Here is a 16,708-nt window from a genome sequence, read left to right on the forward strand (position 1 = left end):
CCAGGCTGGGGTTGGTTCCAGGCTGGGGTTGGTTCCAGGCTGGGGTTGGTTCCAGGCTGGGGTTGGTTCCAGGCTGGGTTTGGTTCCAGGCTGGGGTTGGTTCCAAGCTGGGGTTGGTTCCAGACTGGGGTTGGTTCCAGGCTGGGGTTGGTTCCAGGCTGGGTTTGGTTCCAAGATGGGTTTTTATTTCCAGGCTTCGTTTGGTTCCAGGCTTCATTTGGTTCCAGGCTCTGGGTTTGGTTCCAGGCTGGGTTTGGTTCCAGGTTCCTGATTTGATTGATATTTGTATTAAAGGAGAAATATTACGTGTTTTCCAGACACATAGTAACATTTTACAGCACAATCGAATTGTTACCTTCAGCTCTATATATCAAATGTGACTTGAAAGAAATTTGACTTCATAATTTAATGTCTTGAAATTGGGCCTCTGTCTCTTTAAGAAGCTCCTGCTCTTTCTGAAGCTCCGCCTCCAGGAAGTCATCCCAACATGGCTCCTCTTTAACCCTTTAATGTTTGTACCAGTGTTGCTCTGAGCAGCAGCTCCTATAAGGAGCTCTGCAGCTCCACCAGCTAATTGCTGCTGGCTAGTCTGAAGGAGCTGAGTGGGGGAGGAACTGCGACTCGAAGGCGGGGCCAAGCCCACCCAGCTGTTTTGCAGCTGAATGGTTGCCATGGAGATTAAAGCATTTCTCAAACATGTAAAAGACCTGATTTTGTCCCCACCTAGTTCAAATCAGACAAAATTGGTGTCATATGTTTGTGCTACGTTTGTGCTGGTTGGTGCAGCAAAAACTGTGGGGAGGCCAACTTCACTCGGGTGTAGAAAAGAATCAAAGCAACACTCCAGGTTTGTTTCAATGAGGGAAAAACATTAAAACATGATGGGAAGATCAAAAAAGTCGATTTTACGCAATACGCCTCCCTTAAAAATAAAATATCCTGCTCAACTTTCACAGTTGTAAAACTAAAATAATTTTTATGAAATAAGTTTTATGAAATGCGGCCTGTCAGCTGATGCATGTTGAAATGAGAAATGAATGCTTGCTGCATGTCAGTAAACTGGAGCGACTAGAAACGGACATGTGAGGAGGAACCACTGGGTTTGCATGCCTGTCCTGATTATAGTATAATGAAAAGTATTAAACAAGCGGCTGATTTATGTCTGTTTGTTCACATCCAAGCATCATTTGTGTCACTTGTTTTGAATCTGGTTTGCATTCCAGTTCCTCAAAAGCTCTTTTCTGTCCACCCTGATTTCTCAACAACGCTCTGCTTTCATTCCAGAAAACCTGAAAGGCGAGCTGGATGCGTACGTTAAGTCGCTGGAGGAGGAGAACCCGGGCCTGCAGATCACCAGGGTGAGGCACACGGAGCAGAAAGGCCTGGCGTTCGCCAGAGCGTCCGGCTGGAGGGCGGCCACCGCCGACGTGGTGGCCATCTTGGACGCTCACATCGAAGTCCATGAGCTGTGGTAGGAACCAGAACCCCAACAGGAAACCACTTTGTGCAGATGCTGAATGAACCAATCAGAAGCCTAGAAAGACATGACATCATCATCTGATTTTATGAGAAACAACAAAGGTTGGGTAAAGCAGGAACTGTTCTTCTTTTAATAACCAGCTTTTAGCTTTCAGGGACTTTTACTCTAAATCAGACTCTAATGAACCAAAATGTAATTATTTTATGAAGCTTAATTAAATGCAGCAAGTATTTCCACTGACAGAGACCCAAATCCTGTTCTTGTGATGAAAATATACTCAACTTTTAAACATATTTTTCCAATTAAGTCCCCAAAAAATATGCAAACTGGTTGATTCCTTTTAATGAGGCAAAAATCATGTTCAGGTTTAGCCTGAACACCGATTTAGAATTTAGTAGAATATTCGTCGCTTCTTGTTGAATAAGGAAACAAACTGACAGGTTTTTAGCTCTTAAAAGTGTTATAATTTTCGGCCTGCAGGTAGTTTTGACTTTATAATCAAATGAGAAAAAAGTTTTAACATTTCCTGATTAAAGGAGATATCAGAAGTTATTTTAAGGGACATAAAATGAAATGAATGTTGAGCATATGGATAAATACTATTAAACACATCCGCATCATGTTATCAGTAGGAGGATATTTCTCATTAATGTTTAACATCAGCGTTCATTCTGCTAATATTAGGACTATAATCTTAAAATTAAACAATAAAAATAAATTGCAGTGTAATACTCTGTTCAATTCTCAGAAGGAGGATGAAAGCCACTTTTTAAACATAACTTTTTTTTTTCTGTTTTAAAAAAAAAAATGAGGAAAAAAATAGATCAAAATTGGAAATCGTATGAAAATAAGTTATTTTTAATCCATGTCGCCTGGTTGTAACTGCGACTGCAGGAGTTTTTATGTGAATGAAATGTAAATGTTTAGCAGAGGGGGCGTGGCCAGCTGCAACTAATTTGCATAAAAGCAACAAAGGGGTGAAAACAGGAACTGAGGAGATGAAATCTGATTATCTCAAAGATTTCGTATAAAAATCTACCATTTATGGTCCCTGAATGACACAGATTGGTCCCAGCGGAGCAGGAGGTTCTGACCCACAAATTAAAATCTTCTCACAACAACGTCACGATTTCATGAAGCAGACCTTGGTGCATCCAAGTCTGCTTTTAATTACATTATTAAAACTTGGCAGCAAGTATTAAAAAAGAAAGAATAACTTGTGTTTTTGTTGAGAGAATAGATTAAATCTTTGTCAAATGAGTAAATAAGTGAAGTAACTGCCTTTCTTTGGTTGAATAAGGCAAAAAGGCCAATTCACAGAAGGGAATTGGCCTTTTGCGAATTGGCCACTTCTGTGAAACTGAATTCACATAATATGGTTTGGTCATAATATGACCAAAGAGGTCATAATATGACCCCTAATATGACCTCTTTGGGGTGATATTAGGAACAGTTTGGACTCCCCTGCCACTGATCCGTAGGAACCCGTTTAATGGGTTTCCTCTAACAGTAATTTTGAGGTGAAACCTTCTGCATGAACCTGGTGAGAGGATTTTGTGCTGGAAAGAGTCCAAACCTGGGTTTCATTCAGCATCTGTGGGGTAAAGTAAACACGCCTGTTTGTACTTCTACTGTGGATCACTTACCGATCGGCTTCTCTGATCCGTCCTGCAGCTGTTGTGCTGCTTGTAATGCGGGCGCGGCTCCCACCGATTGTTTCCACCGGCAAAGAGCAAACAGACATTTTATATAACGTTATTGTCTCAACTCACAAAAACAATTCTTTTATTGAGCTGGAACGTTTTTTTCATCTGACGCTCCTTCTGCTTTTCAAACTCCACCCATTTCTGTAAGCAGTGGCACATTCAGACACGTCAGGTAGGCTGCAGCAAGATCTGCCGCAGCAAGGCCTGCCTGCCGCAGCAGGGCCTGGCTGCCGCAGCAGGGCCTGGCTGCCTGCCTGCCGCAGCAAGGCCTGCTGCAGTTCAGTTTCTAAAAGCAGAACTATGATGGATCTGCTGGAGAAATGTCTTTTATTTCTTATTTTGTCCGCCTCTCAGGGCCGAACCGCTGCTGACGCAGATCAAAGCCGACCGGACCACGGTGGTTTCGCCCGTCTTCGACAGGGTGAACTTCGACGACCTGAAGGTCATCCACTACCTCCCTGCTGCGCACGCGTTCGACTGGGCGCTGTGGTGCATGTATGAGGGCTTCGCCCCCGACTACTACAAGCACAACGACAGCTCCCGGCCCGGAAAGTAAGTTCATCCTTCTGCTCTGCTCCGAGCTTCAGCAGGATCCAAACTCCTCAACATCAGAGACGACCGGCCTCTTAACGGCCGACTCGGTCTATTTATGATCAGAAACAAAGTAAATGTTCAAATCAAAGCACCAATTCCCAACCCTGAATAAGAAACGGCTGCTTAGGGCCTCCACACCACCAGGGGGCCCCAACAACACATTGAATAATACAAACTTATTACACATGGAAAAACAATTTCTATCTTTTTTTTGTAGTTGTTACACAGATAATATGTCAATCTCTTCCTGCTGTTTGTTGCTGCCACTGTTGGGGAAATATAAAATATAAAACTTCTTCACTTGATTCAGCTGCACTGCAAAAACACAAATCTTACTAGTGTTTAGTATTTTTGGTGCTTTTCCTGGTGTAAATGCAATAATACATTTGGAATAAGACAGTTAACTTAAATATCTTTTTTGAAAGATACAGGAGCAAATAATTCCTTAATATTGATTTTATACAAAGGTATTAGTTTCATTGGAAGATTATTTTATAAAAAGATATTTTCCCCAAACTGAGGTAATCTACCAGTGGCAAAGTTGATTTTCTTTTTTAAAATGTTACTGAAGCAACGCGGTGACCTGATTGTGCTATAAAATGACTTTTTGTGCCTGGAAAACAAATGCAGCCCCTTTAATTAGTGGCATGAAAAGTCAGATTTCAGTAAAACGGCAGGACTTGAGCATGAAGCCCTGAAGAAGCATAAATGGATCTGCGGTTCTGCTGCCTTCTCGCTGCAGGAGTCCGTCGGTCATGGGGATCCTGGTGGCCGACAGGAAGTTTCTGGGAGAAATCGGAGTCCTCGATGAAGGAATGAAGGTTTATGGTGGCGAAAACGTCGAGCTTGGAATTCGTGTGAGTAAATCTACAAAGTTTGACTGAAGGCGTCACCAGGCTGCAGCGCCTCCGCCTGTTTACATCCAATATTAATAATGATCAGCAGATGTTTGCTTTCTGTACTGCTGTCAACGTGCTGCGTCCCATCCCTCAAACCAAACAAGAACTCTATAAACTCTACAAACATTTCAACTGATCAGAGATGGGTAAAAATTAAAGATGACTCACCAAAATGATAAAATGTATTGGCAAAGTGCTTCAGTTGAGATTCAGAAAACTTAAATAGTGGATTCATCTGTATGTACGTTATTTTATACTGTTATCATGTTCTAAATAAATAAAAATAAATAACCCAGCTAGATAAAATTATATAATAAAGTTACAGTATCATGTAAAATTGACTTTTTTATTTTTCCATCATGTTTTAATGTTTTTTCTCATCAAAAACAAACCTGTGGTGTCGCCTTCGGTCTTTAATGTTTGAGAAATCCTTTAATCTCCATGGCAACCATTCAGCTGTGTAAAACGTCTGGGTGGGCCTAGCCCCGCCTTTGAGATGCAGATCCTCCCCCGCTCAGCTCCTCCAGACTAGCCAGCAGCAATTAGCAAACAGCTGCTGATCTCTTCATAGGACCTGCTGCTCAGAGCGACGCTGGTAAAAACATTAAAGGGTTAAAGAGGAGCCATGTTGGGACGACTTCCTGGAGGCGGAGCTTCAGAAAGAGCAGGAGCTTCTTAAAGACACAAAGGCCCAATTTCAAGACATTAAATTAGTAAAGCAAGTTTTTTTTAGTAATAGTTGATATATTTAAAATATTTTGATTACTGAAGTTAACATATATTTACATCATAACATTGTCATGCTTAGGGCTGTAATGATACTCATCTCACCATACAATATGATACGCAATAATCTGCTCACAATATATATCACAATATTCAGCGAACGATACGATTTGACAGATTTTTAAGGTTTTCTGAAGCATTTTAGAGGGACGGAGTGATTTTGGTGACATTTTTTGACTGTCCCATTCATTTGGATTTAATTAATTTAACTGATGGCGTAATACTATAATAAATGTTTGTTATACATTTGCTTTGTGTATTTTCTTCGTCTTATTCACTTATCTTAGTGTAATTTATTTCATTTAACCATTTAATTGTAACTGGTTTTTATTTCATGTCATTTTTAATGTACATGTGCAACTGGGTAAAAATGTCATGAGTGATGGCCGTCATTAATTCAAAATAGGATTTAATGTATCGATACGTTTGAAAAATCTATTAAAATCGTAGAATCGATAAAATTACACAGCCATAGTCGTGCTGTATAATAGCACTATGTGCCTGTTTCTGCACCAGCAGCAGTTCATTTATCCTCAGAGTTATCTTGAGGTCAACAACGTCGTTCAGCTCAGCTTGATGTTTACAGATCAGTTACAACTCAAACAGACTGTGGTTTCAAATTTTTATGTGTTGTTTGCATTAATGGGTTGAGTTTTCTTTTACAACCTGCAGAGGAAAACTCCCAAGGAGTTGTCAGGATATTTGACGAGGCAATTTTCAGGTTATTGCTGCTGTTTTCTTTCATTTATGCAGATTCTTCGTTAGGTCTGCAGGGCTGGTGGTGATAAAACATGCTGCAACGCTCAGAGACCAAATGCCAAAGAATAAAAATGATATATAAATTATAGAGCTTCAATCGTTTTTTAAATGTTCCCTTTCCTTTAACTTCCTGATTTAAATCAAGAAACGAGCGGTAAAATGTGTGACGTCACGTTTTCAACGCCGGATTCGCCCATCGACGCTCAACTCATTGTTAAAGTAGTGATGGTGAAGTCTGCCGCTTTCATTTCAGTCGGTGATAAATTACGATGATTTATTCCATGATGAGCAGGAGGAATGTGGTCTAGGAGACCTAACAAACCGCCACACACTGATTAATTTAAAAGCTCTGTCGTACTTGTTTTGTTCAGGTTTTCTGCTCTAATATAAGAAATGGATTATTGGCATAAAGGAAAATAATTAAAAATAAGAGTATAGTGTTAGAAGTTAGAAAGATAGTCTGTGGATGGACTTCAAGAGAGAAATAGTGCAAGATTTTATAATGATTCTTTTTCTTCTGGTTGACTTTAGGTCTGGACATGTGGCGGCAGCATCGAGGTCGTTCCCTGCTCAAAGATCGCTCACATCGAGCGTTTCCACAAGCCCTACATGCCGGACCTGACGCCCGCCATGAAGAGGAACGCCCTGCGGGTCGCCGAGATCTGGATGGACGAATACAAACACAACATCAACCTGGCCTGGAATATTCCCTTCGAGGTACGAGAGCCGCAGACGGGAAGCAACGCATGAGCGCAAAACAAGCGTCTGCTTGTCCCAGAATCATTTCACAGAAACGTTTTATTAGAGCTGCACCAGCCACGACTGTGACAGTCTTCATTACCCGACTGGATCAGGTTCAGTTTTTAATTCAGTTTAAAAAAGAACTGCGTCGTATTAAAGTATCTCTGAAGAGTCGCTGTGGATGGAAAAGAATCGGAACCAGAGAACAAACTGCCACCGTGAGCAGCGTGTTCTGGTCCCGCCGGGATTTTATGATGTTTCATTTTTCCCCCAGCCAAAATCACGTTCTGTGGTGCCATTTTAGAAATATTTTACATAATTCTTTCTTCATTAAATCCCATCTAAAATCTACATGAACAAGAAAAAACATGTAAAAATAAATAAGCAGACAGATTGGTCACGGTTTTATTCTTTGAAGAACTTCAGCAGCTCGGCTCGTTGATGACGGACTGAAACTGTGGGGTCCAAATGTTTTGGCACAAAATGTCAAGTTGCACATTTTTAACTATAGTTTAAAAACAATTATACATTGTGAAATAAATAAACATACAATATCTTAACTGAATAAGCAAATCAGTCAGACCTCTGTAGTTTGTAGATTAAAAAAAAACTAATAAATTGTTTTCATCTTTTTCTGGAAATGTTGCATTTTATGCAAAATGGGTTTTTTGTATTTTAAAGTAATTGAATTATTTGCTTGCATCTGTTAATGTATTTCTAATAATGTGTGAAGTAGATTTAAGTGGATGAATGAAAAATATGCAGAACGTGGCAATTTATCCGATTGATCATCAGAATAGCTGATTAGTGATCGATGGTCGCAGCCCTGACGTGCTGATTGCAGATTCTTTTACTTTAAAACGGGTCAGATTGCAGTGAGTGAAGATTTCAGGCAGACGGATCCGTTTTGCTTTCTGTGCAGAACCACGGCATCGACATCGGAGACGTTTCTGAGCGGAAGAAACTGAGAGAACGACTGAACTGCAAACCGTTCAAATGGTACCTGGACAACATTTACCCCAAGCTGGACCCCTGGGACAACCTGCTGGCTTACGGCGCGGTAAGCAGCTGCTGCTCGCCTCCGGCCGGATGCAGCCGTGCGTCTTCCTCACCCTCCTCTTCCTCTGTTGGCAGCTGAAGAACCTGGACTCTGAGCTGTGCATTGACCAAGGTCCAGTCCCCGGCGACACGCCCATTTCCTACGACTGCCATTACTACGGACCGCAGGTAAGAGAAGCGGTCGGTACCGGTGGACAAGTATTCACTCCCTTACAGATTTTCTTTTTGGTGCATTTCAAGTTTTCAGATCAAGAAATAAATTTTAACACCAGAAAAACAAAAAAACAAAACTGATCTGTAAAATAAACTTCAGGTTTTTATTAAACGCTATCAAAGTTTGAGGATCTTCAAGATGTTTCTGGTAAATGTGAGGCGAGTTTTATGTTCCTTTGGGTCAGCCGTGGTTCTGGTCCTATAGAGGCCATTTTCCCCACAGTCGCTTCATGACCTTTGACCTTAACTGACGCAGTGAGGCCTGTTCAGATTCAGATCTTTAAAGGGCACCTATGATGTTTTTACTTCCATTTCAGTTTCTACTCCTTCTGAAAACAACCAAAGGGCTTAAAAAAACCTCCAGCCACTTTTTGTAATGAAAAGTTTCTTTTTGGTGACTGGAAAATGAGTCCTTTCAAAAACATCTGGAATGTAACGTCACAAATCAGCAGGCCAGTCCCCGTTGTCTAGCAACCCCAGGAGTTACTCTCGTTACCTAGCAACCCAAGCAAAGTTCCAGCACATTTGTTCAGCTGACTTTACCACCTTATGCGCTGTACAACGGCTGCTGGAAAAGACAAGAGTTTTGTTGTTGACTCACCATCCAGAAACTACTTGCTACATTCTGGTTGGCTGTGCAGGAGACGTCACTTCTGCTTTTCTAAAATGTGTGGTTGTAAAACTGCTCATCTGTTTGCAGCCATTTTCACACGTGGTAAATTGGGGGGCGTGGCCAGCAGCAGCTTATCTGGATTTAAAGTGACAGACGCCCTTAAACAGCTCAAAATAGACAGAAGTGAGAAAATAAAATCTCATTGTCCAAGAGTGACTTTGGACTAAACAATGTTTTTAACCCATAGACCGATCCTAACCTCATCAAGGAGCATGACACCTTTTAAATTCATCCGTAGACGATGGTGGCGGCGGCCATCTTTACAGGGCGCCGCAAGGTATTGGCTACGTTCTTCTTCTGCATCTGCGGGTTGCTTTCGGAAACCGTTCAGTCGCATTTAATTAGCAGCATGAACAACAGCGCAAAAAAGAAAATCGGTTCATGGTTTCACAACGGGGTTAGTTACACTTTAATAGTTCATTATTTTAAAACCACGTCTTATTTTTGTCTAATAAAATTAGTTTGATGACCTGAAACATTAAAGTGTGAGGAAAAACAACAGGAATGTGGGAGGAAACTGATCTCTCCGTTTCTCCAGATGGCTTATTACCGGGGAACCGGTGAGGTGTACATCGGCGGCATCAAGTCCCACAAGTACAACGACAACCGCTGTCTGACTGACAGAGGGGAGAAGAAAACCACGCCGGGTCTGTTCAACTGCAAAGAGGCCATGCAGAAAGGAATGGGGATATACTGGGACTTCACCCAGGTTGGACCTCAGAACCAGTTCAGGCTCACTGTAAACTTATGTTTTCTTGTTTTTGACCCTTTTTTTGAATTGTGTCCCAGGGAAAAGAGCTGAAGAACCGTCAGACGAAGCGATGCCTGGAAATGGTGAACAGGGTTCTGGTGATCCAGGAATGCACCGGCCAGCGGTGGAAGATCCAGAACCTCATTAAAGACTTTTAAACCAACCTTTCTGCTCAAAGGCCAACGGGTCGTTAGAGCTCTATGCATAAAATGTTAAAAAAATTGATTTATTTTACTGGATATGAAATGGAATCATTTTGTAAATTAGATGAAGGGGAGATTAAATATTTATTTTGTTTTCATATCGATAATGTGAATGTTGGTGCATATAAAAACCAACAAATGTCCATTTGCAGCCTCTCTGGAGCTTTTCTTCCTCTAACAGCTGGTTTTTAAAGCTGCTGTGGTTTCAGCTGGTTTCACCTTTTTAAAGGAGAATCCGCCATTTTCAGCTCTGAGCGACGAATGAAAGACTTCTGTTACAAAATGCTGTTAAAAAGAAAAAACAACAAATGCTGTTTGGAGAAGTTAAAGGTGGAAAAGTTTGTGCTTTATTACCTGAGAAGATGTTGATGAATAAGAAATCTGGCATTTTGTTTCAGATAACCTTCACTACTATGAGAAATTTAATTTGGGTTTATTTTTATAGAAGCTGACCAGGAACATTTAAATGTATAGAAAATATGTTAAATTTAAAAAGTGTAACGTTGTTTACATGGTTCTATTAGTTTTGGGGTTTTCTTGTCGTGCCGATAGGACGGCACAGTGTGGCTGCAGCTGCGGTTCAAATATGTTTTAGTTCTGTGAAAATAAAACTTTAAAAGTGACAGTTTGTATATTTTATTAGTAAAACTACAGCAAAGCTGCAGCTGCGTTTCATTTTGGTTTCATAACGAGTAGAAAGTCATATCATGTTTATTATAATAGTTAAATTCACATTTTTATGTTTAAAATGATTTTAAGAATTGTCACTTCAAGAAAAATAAAATTCAGAGGGTGAAAAGTTATACACTGAAAGTAAAATTTAAAAAATAGGAAGTTCTGATATCAATATTGAAATATCAAAGCACATTTCATAAAGTTACAACTTAAAATTTAGAGAAATTGGCCTTTTTTCTTAGAAATATGACTGAAAATCTGAAAGGTTCAGAGATTTTCTTTGACATTTTTTTGACTTCATAATATCAGAAAACACTAAATCAAATATTGGAAATATCCCCCGCAAATTTAAGATTTTCACATTAGAAGTTTGGGATTAATTTAACTTATTTTCCTGAAATAAATGGAAAATTCTGTTTTTAAATTCCACAAATCTGACAACAGAAGATTTCAGTTCTTTTTTTTTTTTTGTTTTCCTGACTTTTTAAAAATTAATCTCAATCTGAGGTTTTGGAAGAACTCATGAGGAGATAACCAGTTAAAATGTTTTTGTTTTATGATCAATTGATGGCGATAACAAAAGGAAGTGGGATTTCCAAAGGCAAGCATTAAAACAAATGTGTAGAATAGTTGTGAAACATTTTTCAGGAGTTAAAAATGCTCCACTACAAATCAATTCAAAACGGTGAATAAGAAATGGAATAATATTGTTTGCAGTTTTAATTTAATGAAAAAAAAAATTTTATTGAAAGAGGCAGGTTTTTACATGTTTTTCTTCCTGCTCCTTCTTCATTTGTGTATGGTGAGTAATTTAAATTTGGTTAAATCAAAGGAATGAGCTGATGAAATGTACTTCTTCCTTCCTCCAACTACATGAGTTCTTCCCAGACCTGAAAACTGAACTTTCACCGTGGAAGTTTTGAGATGTTCTAAAACTGTATGTCATCTCGACCAGTGTTTTTCAACCACTGTGCCGCGGTACACTAGTGTACCGTGAGTGATCCAATTTCTCCTACCGTATTTTCCGGACTATAAGCTGCTACTTCTTTCCTATACTTTGAACATGTGGCTTTTCTGTGGATTTTTCTTCAACCACCAAGGGGGCTTTTTAGCAGGAAGTGAATCATTGGAAGTCAAAATTGGAAATCAAAGAAGAACGCGCTAATGTTAATTTAAAACAAGCACATGCTAGCAGCCATGCTAGCAGCAGGCACGACGGAGAAATGTTTTCAAACTCATATGATGCGGCTTCTAAGTTGAGTATCGATCTGGCAATACAGGAGGGAAATAGAGCCGCTGCACATAAACTCGGTGTGAACAAAACCGGATTTCGAGACGGAGAACTGCATCCTCAATATATCCAGCAGTTATTAGGACGCAGCCCTCTGCTGCCCTCTGCTGGGTCCTTATGGGAAACCGAGAGCGGCAGACATACCAACGGCCTGCAGCCCGGTGCGGCTGATATACGTTTCCTGGGGGGGTTAAAAAAAATGTGAAGATACGGTTTATAGTATGGTGCGCTCATAGTCCGGAAAATACGGTAATTGGTCTTAAAAGATTTTTTTTGAAAACGAATAAATTATCTGCAAATAATGCCATCTTGAGTGTCTTTGCTGTAGCAGTGACTAGCAGCGTAATTATGTAATTTTATTACCACTAGATGGCAGTAGGTACAGAGCATTTTAAATTAAAACAAGAGAATTAGTGATGCATGCATCACACACAACAGTGTTGTGGCTGTTCAGGTGTAATTTTGAAGTGGAGACATGCTAAGTGCAATTTGAAATAAGAAATGTAAAATATGATAGAAATAATTTTTTGTGTTTATTTGATTCCTATTCAAGATACTTTGATAAGAATGACTATATATGCAATATAGGCGGCTACAGAGTATCTTTGTTTACATTTTTGGTTGGTGGTGTGCCTCGGGATTTTTTCAATTAAAACAATGTACCTTGGCTCAAAAAAGGTTGAAAAACACTGGTCTAGAGTTCAGGTTTGGCCTCATTGCCCCTCACAACATGGCGGACGCGCTGACGTACCGAACAACGGAGCGGCTGCGGCGTCGTTTTCCGTAAGCTCGTGAATCTCTTGTTACCTAGCAACCAGTTTGTTTTCAGTGTGAGAGAAGAAGGTGAAGGCTGCTACCGAGTCAGAAATGTTTCAGGTGGAGTTGCCCCGCGAACGGAAAGCCAGGGAGAGCGTGGAGCGGCGCCGGAGCTATGAGACGGAAAGGCGGGGGAGGATTTTTAATGAAAAATTCAGGACTATTGGGGTGAGTTTCTGCTAGAACCGAGGATAAAATGGCGCCAGCGCTAAATATAGACCGTTTTATGGCTTACTGCCCAGGGTGAGACGGTCTAGGGGCGCCACAAGCGCAACAAAATCATCTTTCAACTACCAAACGAGTCTTTGATGACCTCAAAGCTCCTTATTTGAGGCACAATTCAAAGGAAATCTAACTTAAATTGACCTCGACGGTTTTTGATCATATCTAGTTCAAGCTTGTTGAATATTTAAGGTGCACTTTGAGATATGTACAGTGACGTTTTATTCAAAGTAAATATTTGTAGCATTAGGTCTGGACTAGGTTATCAATAATCGCAGGAACTTTAAAAGCTTTGTTATGCATCAGTGAAAACAGTGACGGTGTGATGATCCACTGATCCGGTTCACAGGTGGATAAAGAAGCTTTAGATCTGCAGGTGATAGAGAAGCAGAGACGAAAAGAAGCATTAAAAAATCAAGAAGACGCCAACAGTGAGTAAATGACCTGCTTCTGCCTTTAAAGCTGCAGTATTTAACATTTGTTACATATTTTTGCATATTTGTCTCACTGTATCATGTCGTATGTATGAGCTCCTCTGTCTTCTCCCATGGCTAACTGGAAACAACAAATCAGAACCAGTGGGAGGGTTTTAGCGCTGTCAATCATGCCTGTGTGCACTGCTCCTGTGTTTCTACGCCATTAGCACATTCAGCAGCACGTACACGGGAATGATTGACAGCACTGAGACCTGCCTCCGGGCCCTGATTGGTTGTTTTTGGACATGAGTGGTGCATTTGTTCAGACCATCTGTTCACAGATTACATGTCAGGTGGGGGTGATGTGGACATTTTAACGATACTATTGATTACGTTAAAAATTATGTTAAAACTCCTTATTTCTTGGGTAAGTGTGTTAATAACTGAACAAACACAAATATGGTTCTTGTAAAAGCTCCATTCTTCCTCATAGTGTTGTTTATGTCACTAAACTGCAAACAATTAATAATATTTTCAAATTTACTGATATTTATTGAAGCTCTGGTGGAACAAAAAGTGAAGAAAACAGCAAAAATGATCATACTGTCACTCTTGTTTTTTATTTATCATAAATGAATTTATCATGACAATGATGAATCAGAATTCCTATGATGAATTATTCATGATAAATAAATGCCCCCATCATCTGTCGCAGATTAAACTGTCACCACGTGGTGATGGTTTTAACAATTATGTAAAATCAGAGTTACATGTTGCAGCTTTAATTTCAGCATATTTATCTCAAAAATGATTAAATTACGACAGTAACCTTTCGTAACGTCTTTGTTTCTACACAGATGCTGATGTGAAGCAGTACAACCGAGCAGCGTGTCTCCTCCAGAGGCGGCAGGAGGTGGCGGACCGCTCGGCGCACCAGGCCCGAGTCGCGTTCTGGCACCAGAACCAGAACCCTGAGAGCCGCCGCGAGTTCGACCTCAACGACCCGGACGCCCTGAAGAAGACCGAGTCCCAGATGGTTCTGCCGGGCCTGCTGGGCGAGGACCCGGAGTCCGGCAGCCGGAAGCAGAGGCAGCAGGAGCAGCTGAGGGACTGGCTGCTGCAGCAGCGCAACGAGCTGCAGCAGAAGCGGCTGCAGCAGAAGATCGACGGTGAGCGGGCGTTGAGCTGCAACGTTCAGAAACAAAATGTGTTAAAACAAGTCGCCATGTCTGGACAGTTTAATACAAGACATAATCTGTAAAAGAAAGATCAGAGCCAGGAGGAGGAGCTGAGTGCTGTCAATCAAACATATGTACGTGCTGCTAAATATGCTAATGATGGAGAAACAACTCACTGTTACAGGAAAACCGTTTATCTGCTGTCATTGATGGCGGTGCTAACTAGGCTAGCATTGGCTACGCTCTGCAACACAGAGGAGCCTAGGAGGAGCCTAGGCTCCTCCTAGGCTCCTCCTAGTCGCACCGCAGCACCGCAGTATTCTGCAGCAACATCACAATTATTGGCAACAGAATCACAATATTAATTAAAGCTCCGCGGAGCCTCAAGCGGCCCTCGCAGCCAAGCGCCGCTCCGGCCTATATCCACCGCGGGGGATCCAGCACCGCCACCCGCCTGCCACCGCGTACGCTGTCACACAGTTTAGGTGCACGTTCGCCAGGCAATACGCACCGATGAGTTCAGCATGGTTCCCTGGCGACACACCACAAATTTGGTGCAGATCGGTCAATGTAGAGAGGAGTTATAGCTGATGGGATAACCTAGGGGGCGCTGTAGAGTAAAATCACAATTCAATCCCGTTGGGCTCTTTAGCATTGAACACAGGTCAAACGTATCCAGTTTGGTGCCAATCGGAAGATGCGTGTGTGATTCAGAGACAATTGTATGCATATGGCGAAGGACAGCTAGTTGGCCACGCCCCCACGGGTCAGAGTTCATCATCAGAGTTCATCATCAGGTCATATTATGTCAGGTGGTAGAAGATTAATTCCATATGTATTACTCAGTAAAAATAAGACATACAGTAGAAAAAAACAGGTGACTTCCTGTCGGAAGTAGGCGGAGCTAATCTGGAGCTAATCTGACCATGAGAATCTAATGAGGGTTGGTCAGTAGTGAGACATAGGAAGTCTGAAGCAGCTGTGACCTTGTATGTGGAAGTTATGTCACTTTGATGTTTTATGGCGTGGCCTAAGTGATGTCATCATTTGACCATTGATTATTCTGTGGGACCCGGAATTGAAAGTTTGGTGCCTATGTCTGCTTTTATGTAATAGTTATAACAGTTTTGTGTTGCACGGCAAGTCGGTGAACTTTGACCCCTGGTACGACCCCTTCAGCATGCTCAAAAACTCACCAATTTAATAACTTTGAATCGGCCATGCCTTATGAACGATCTGACTGAGTTTGAAGCCGATCGATCGAAATACGTAGGAGGAGTTTGATCAAATGCGACGTCTGTAAACGGCCAAAATGGGGTCAAAATTGGAACTTCAATCCAAAATGGCCGACTTCCTAGGATACTTGCACTATGATGTTAATTGCAAATTCTGAGTGTCTTGGGGAGCTCTACAACTGTACCGAATTTCAAGTCCCTACAATAAAGTAAGTGAACAGGAAACGGTCTTTTGAAAGTCGCTAGGTGGCGCCCTTGGGCTGTTTCTTACAGCCAGACATTAAAATACATACATTTTCACTGGGCTCTATGCGGTCGCCAAGTTTGGTGAGTTTTTGAATATGATAAAGCCCCCAAAAAGCCAAATTACTTTACGGAAGAATAATAATAATTTACAGTACGATTACAATAGGCCTTCGCAGCGCTTAGCTGCTCGGGCCTAATTAAATTTATATGTCGAGTGCACCTATTAAGACAAATAGAAAAAGTTTAATGCAAAAAAAAAATACTTCCAACTATTTAAAAAAAAAATTAAACTTTAAAACGAGTCAATTTGACCCGCAACATAACAGGAGGGTTAAATCAAAGATATCTGGACTTCTGTTTCTTGAAGGCTTTTTAATTCTGATCTAAATAACGGTTTGATATATTACAAGTTGTATCCAGAACAATCACTCTCATCACTGGGGAGGTTCCAGATTCGTACCTCAAAGCAAAACTCAGAGCCACGAATAATCAGTGTGGCTCAATAAAACGGTTCTAATATGACCGAAAAGACGAAACTTCTCCATCCACATTAAAGCAAATGGACCACCTCCGTTCACTGTCCAACCTTTAATCTTTCCCTTAAATTAAGAACCCAACTCTGCCCTCTAGTGGCAATTTGGCTCAACGATCGTAAAGACTTTAACGCACCGGGTAGCAGCGTTAGAAACAGGTGGACCTACTTATTAAGAGCACAGCTCTTGAAGGAACAGTTCCTCAAACTCATACATAATAAACAATTTTAGT

At 41.0% G+C, this 16,708-nt stretch overlaps 2 protein-coding genes across 2 annotated transcripts in view; both read left to right on the plus strand.

Annotated features, from left to right (window-relative positions):
* LOC103481177 (probable polypeptide N-acetylgalactosaminyltransferase 8) overlaps nucleotides 1-10,487 on the plus strand; it is a 16,666-nt gene extending 6,179 nt beyond the window's left edge. Inside the window, exons 4-11 of the mRNA XM_008436483.2 lie at nucleotides 1,285-1,471; nucleotides 3,541-3,738; nucleotides 4,523-4,637; nucleotides 6,756-6,941; nucleotides 7,888-8,025; nucleotides 8,100-8,192; nucleotides 9,449-9,619; nucleotides 9,700-10,487. Coding sequence (XP_008434705.1) covers nucleotides 1,285-1,471; nucleotides 3,541-3,738; nucleotides 4,523-4,637; nucleotides 6,756-6,941; nucleotides 7,888-8,025; nucleotides 8,100-8,192; nucleotides 9,449-9,619; nucleotides 9,700-9,819 — 1,208 coding nt within the window. The 3' untranslated portion in view covers nucleotides 9,820-10,487. The remainder of the gene's footprint in view (nucleotides 1-1,284; nucleotides 1,472-3,540; nucleotides 3,739-4,522; nucleotides 4,638-6,755; nucleotides 6,942-7,887; nucleotides 8,026-8,099; nucleotides 8,193-9,448; nucleotides 9,620-9,699) is intronic.
* A 2,149-nt stretch (nucleotides 10,488-12,636) lies between these two features.
* ribc2 (RIB43A domain with coiled-coils 2) overlaps nucleotides 12,637-16,708 on the plus strand; it is a 17,872-nt gene continuing 13,800 nt past the window's right edge. Inside the window, exons 1-3 of the mRNA XM_008436484.2 lie at nucleotides 12,637-12,814; nucleotides 13,218-13,299; nucleotides 14,142-14,453. Of these exons, the coding sequence (XP_008434706.1) occupies nucleotides 12,698-12,814; nucleotides 13,218-13,299; nucleotides 14,142-14,453 (511 nt within the window). The 5' untranslated portion in view covers nucleotides 12,637-12,697. The remainder of the gene's footprint in view (nucleotides 12,815-13,217; nucleotides 13,300-14,141; nucleotides 14,454-16,708) is intronic.

This window comes from Poecilia reticulata, linkage group LG19 (genome assembly GCF_000633615.1).
Source record: "Poecilia reticulata strain Guanapo linkage group LG19, Guppy_female_1.0+MT, whole genome shotgun sequence".
NCBI classification, from domain to species: Eukaryota; Metazoa; Chordata; class Actinopteri; order Cyprinodontiformes; family Poeciliidae; genus Poecilia; species Poecilia reticulata.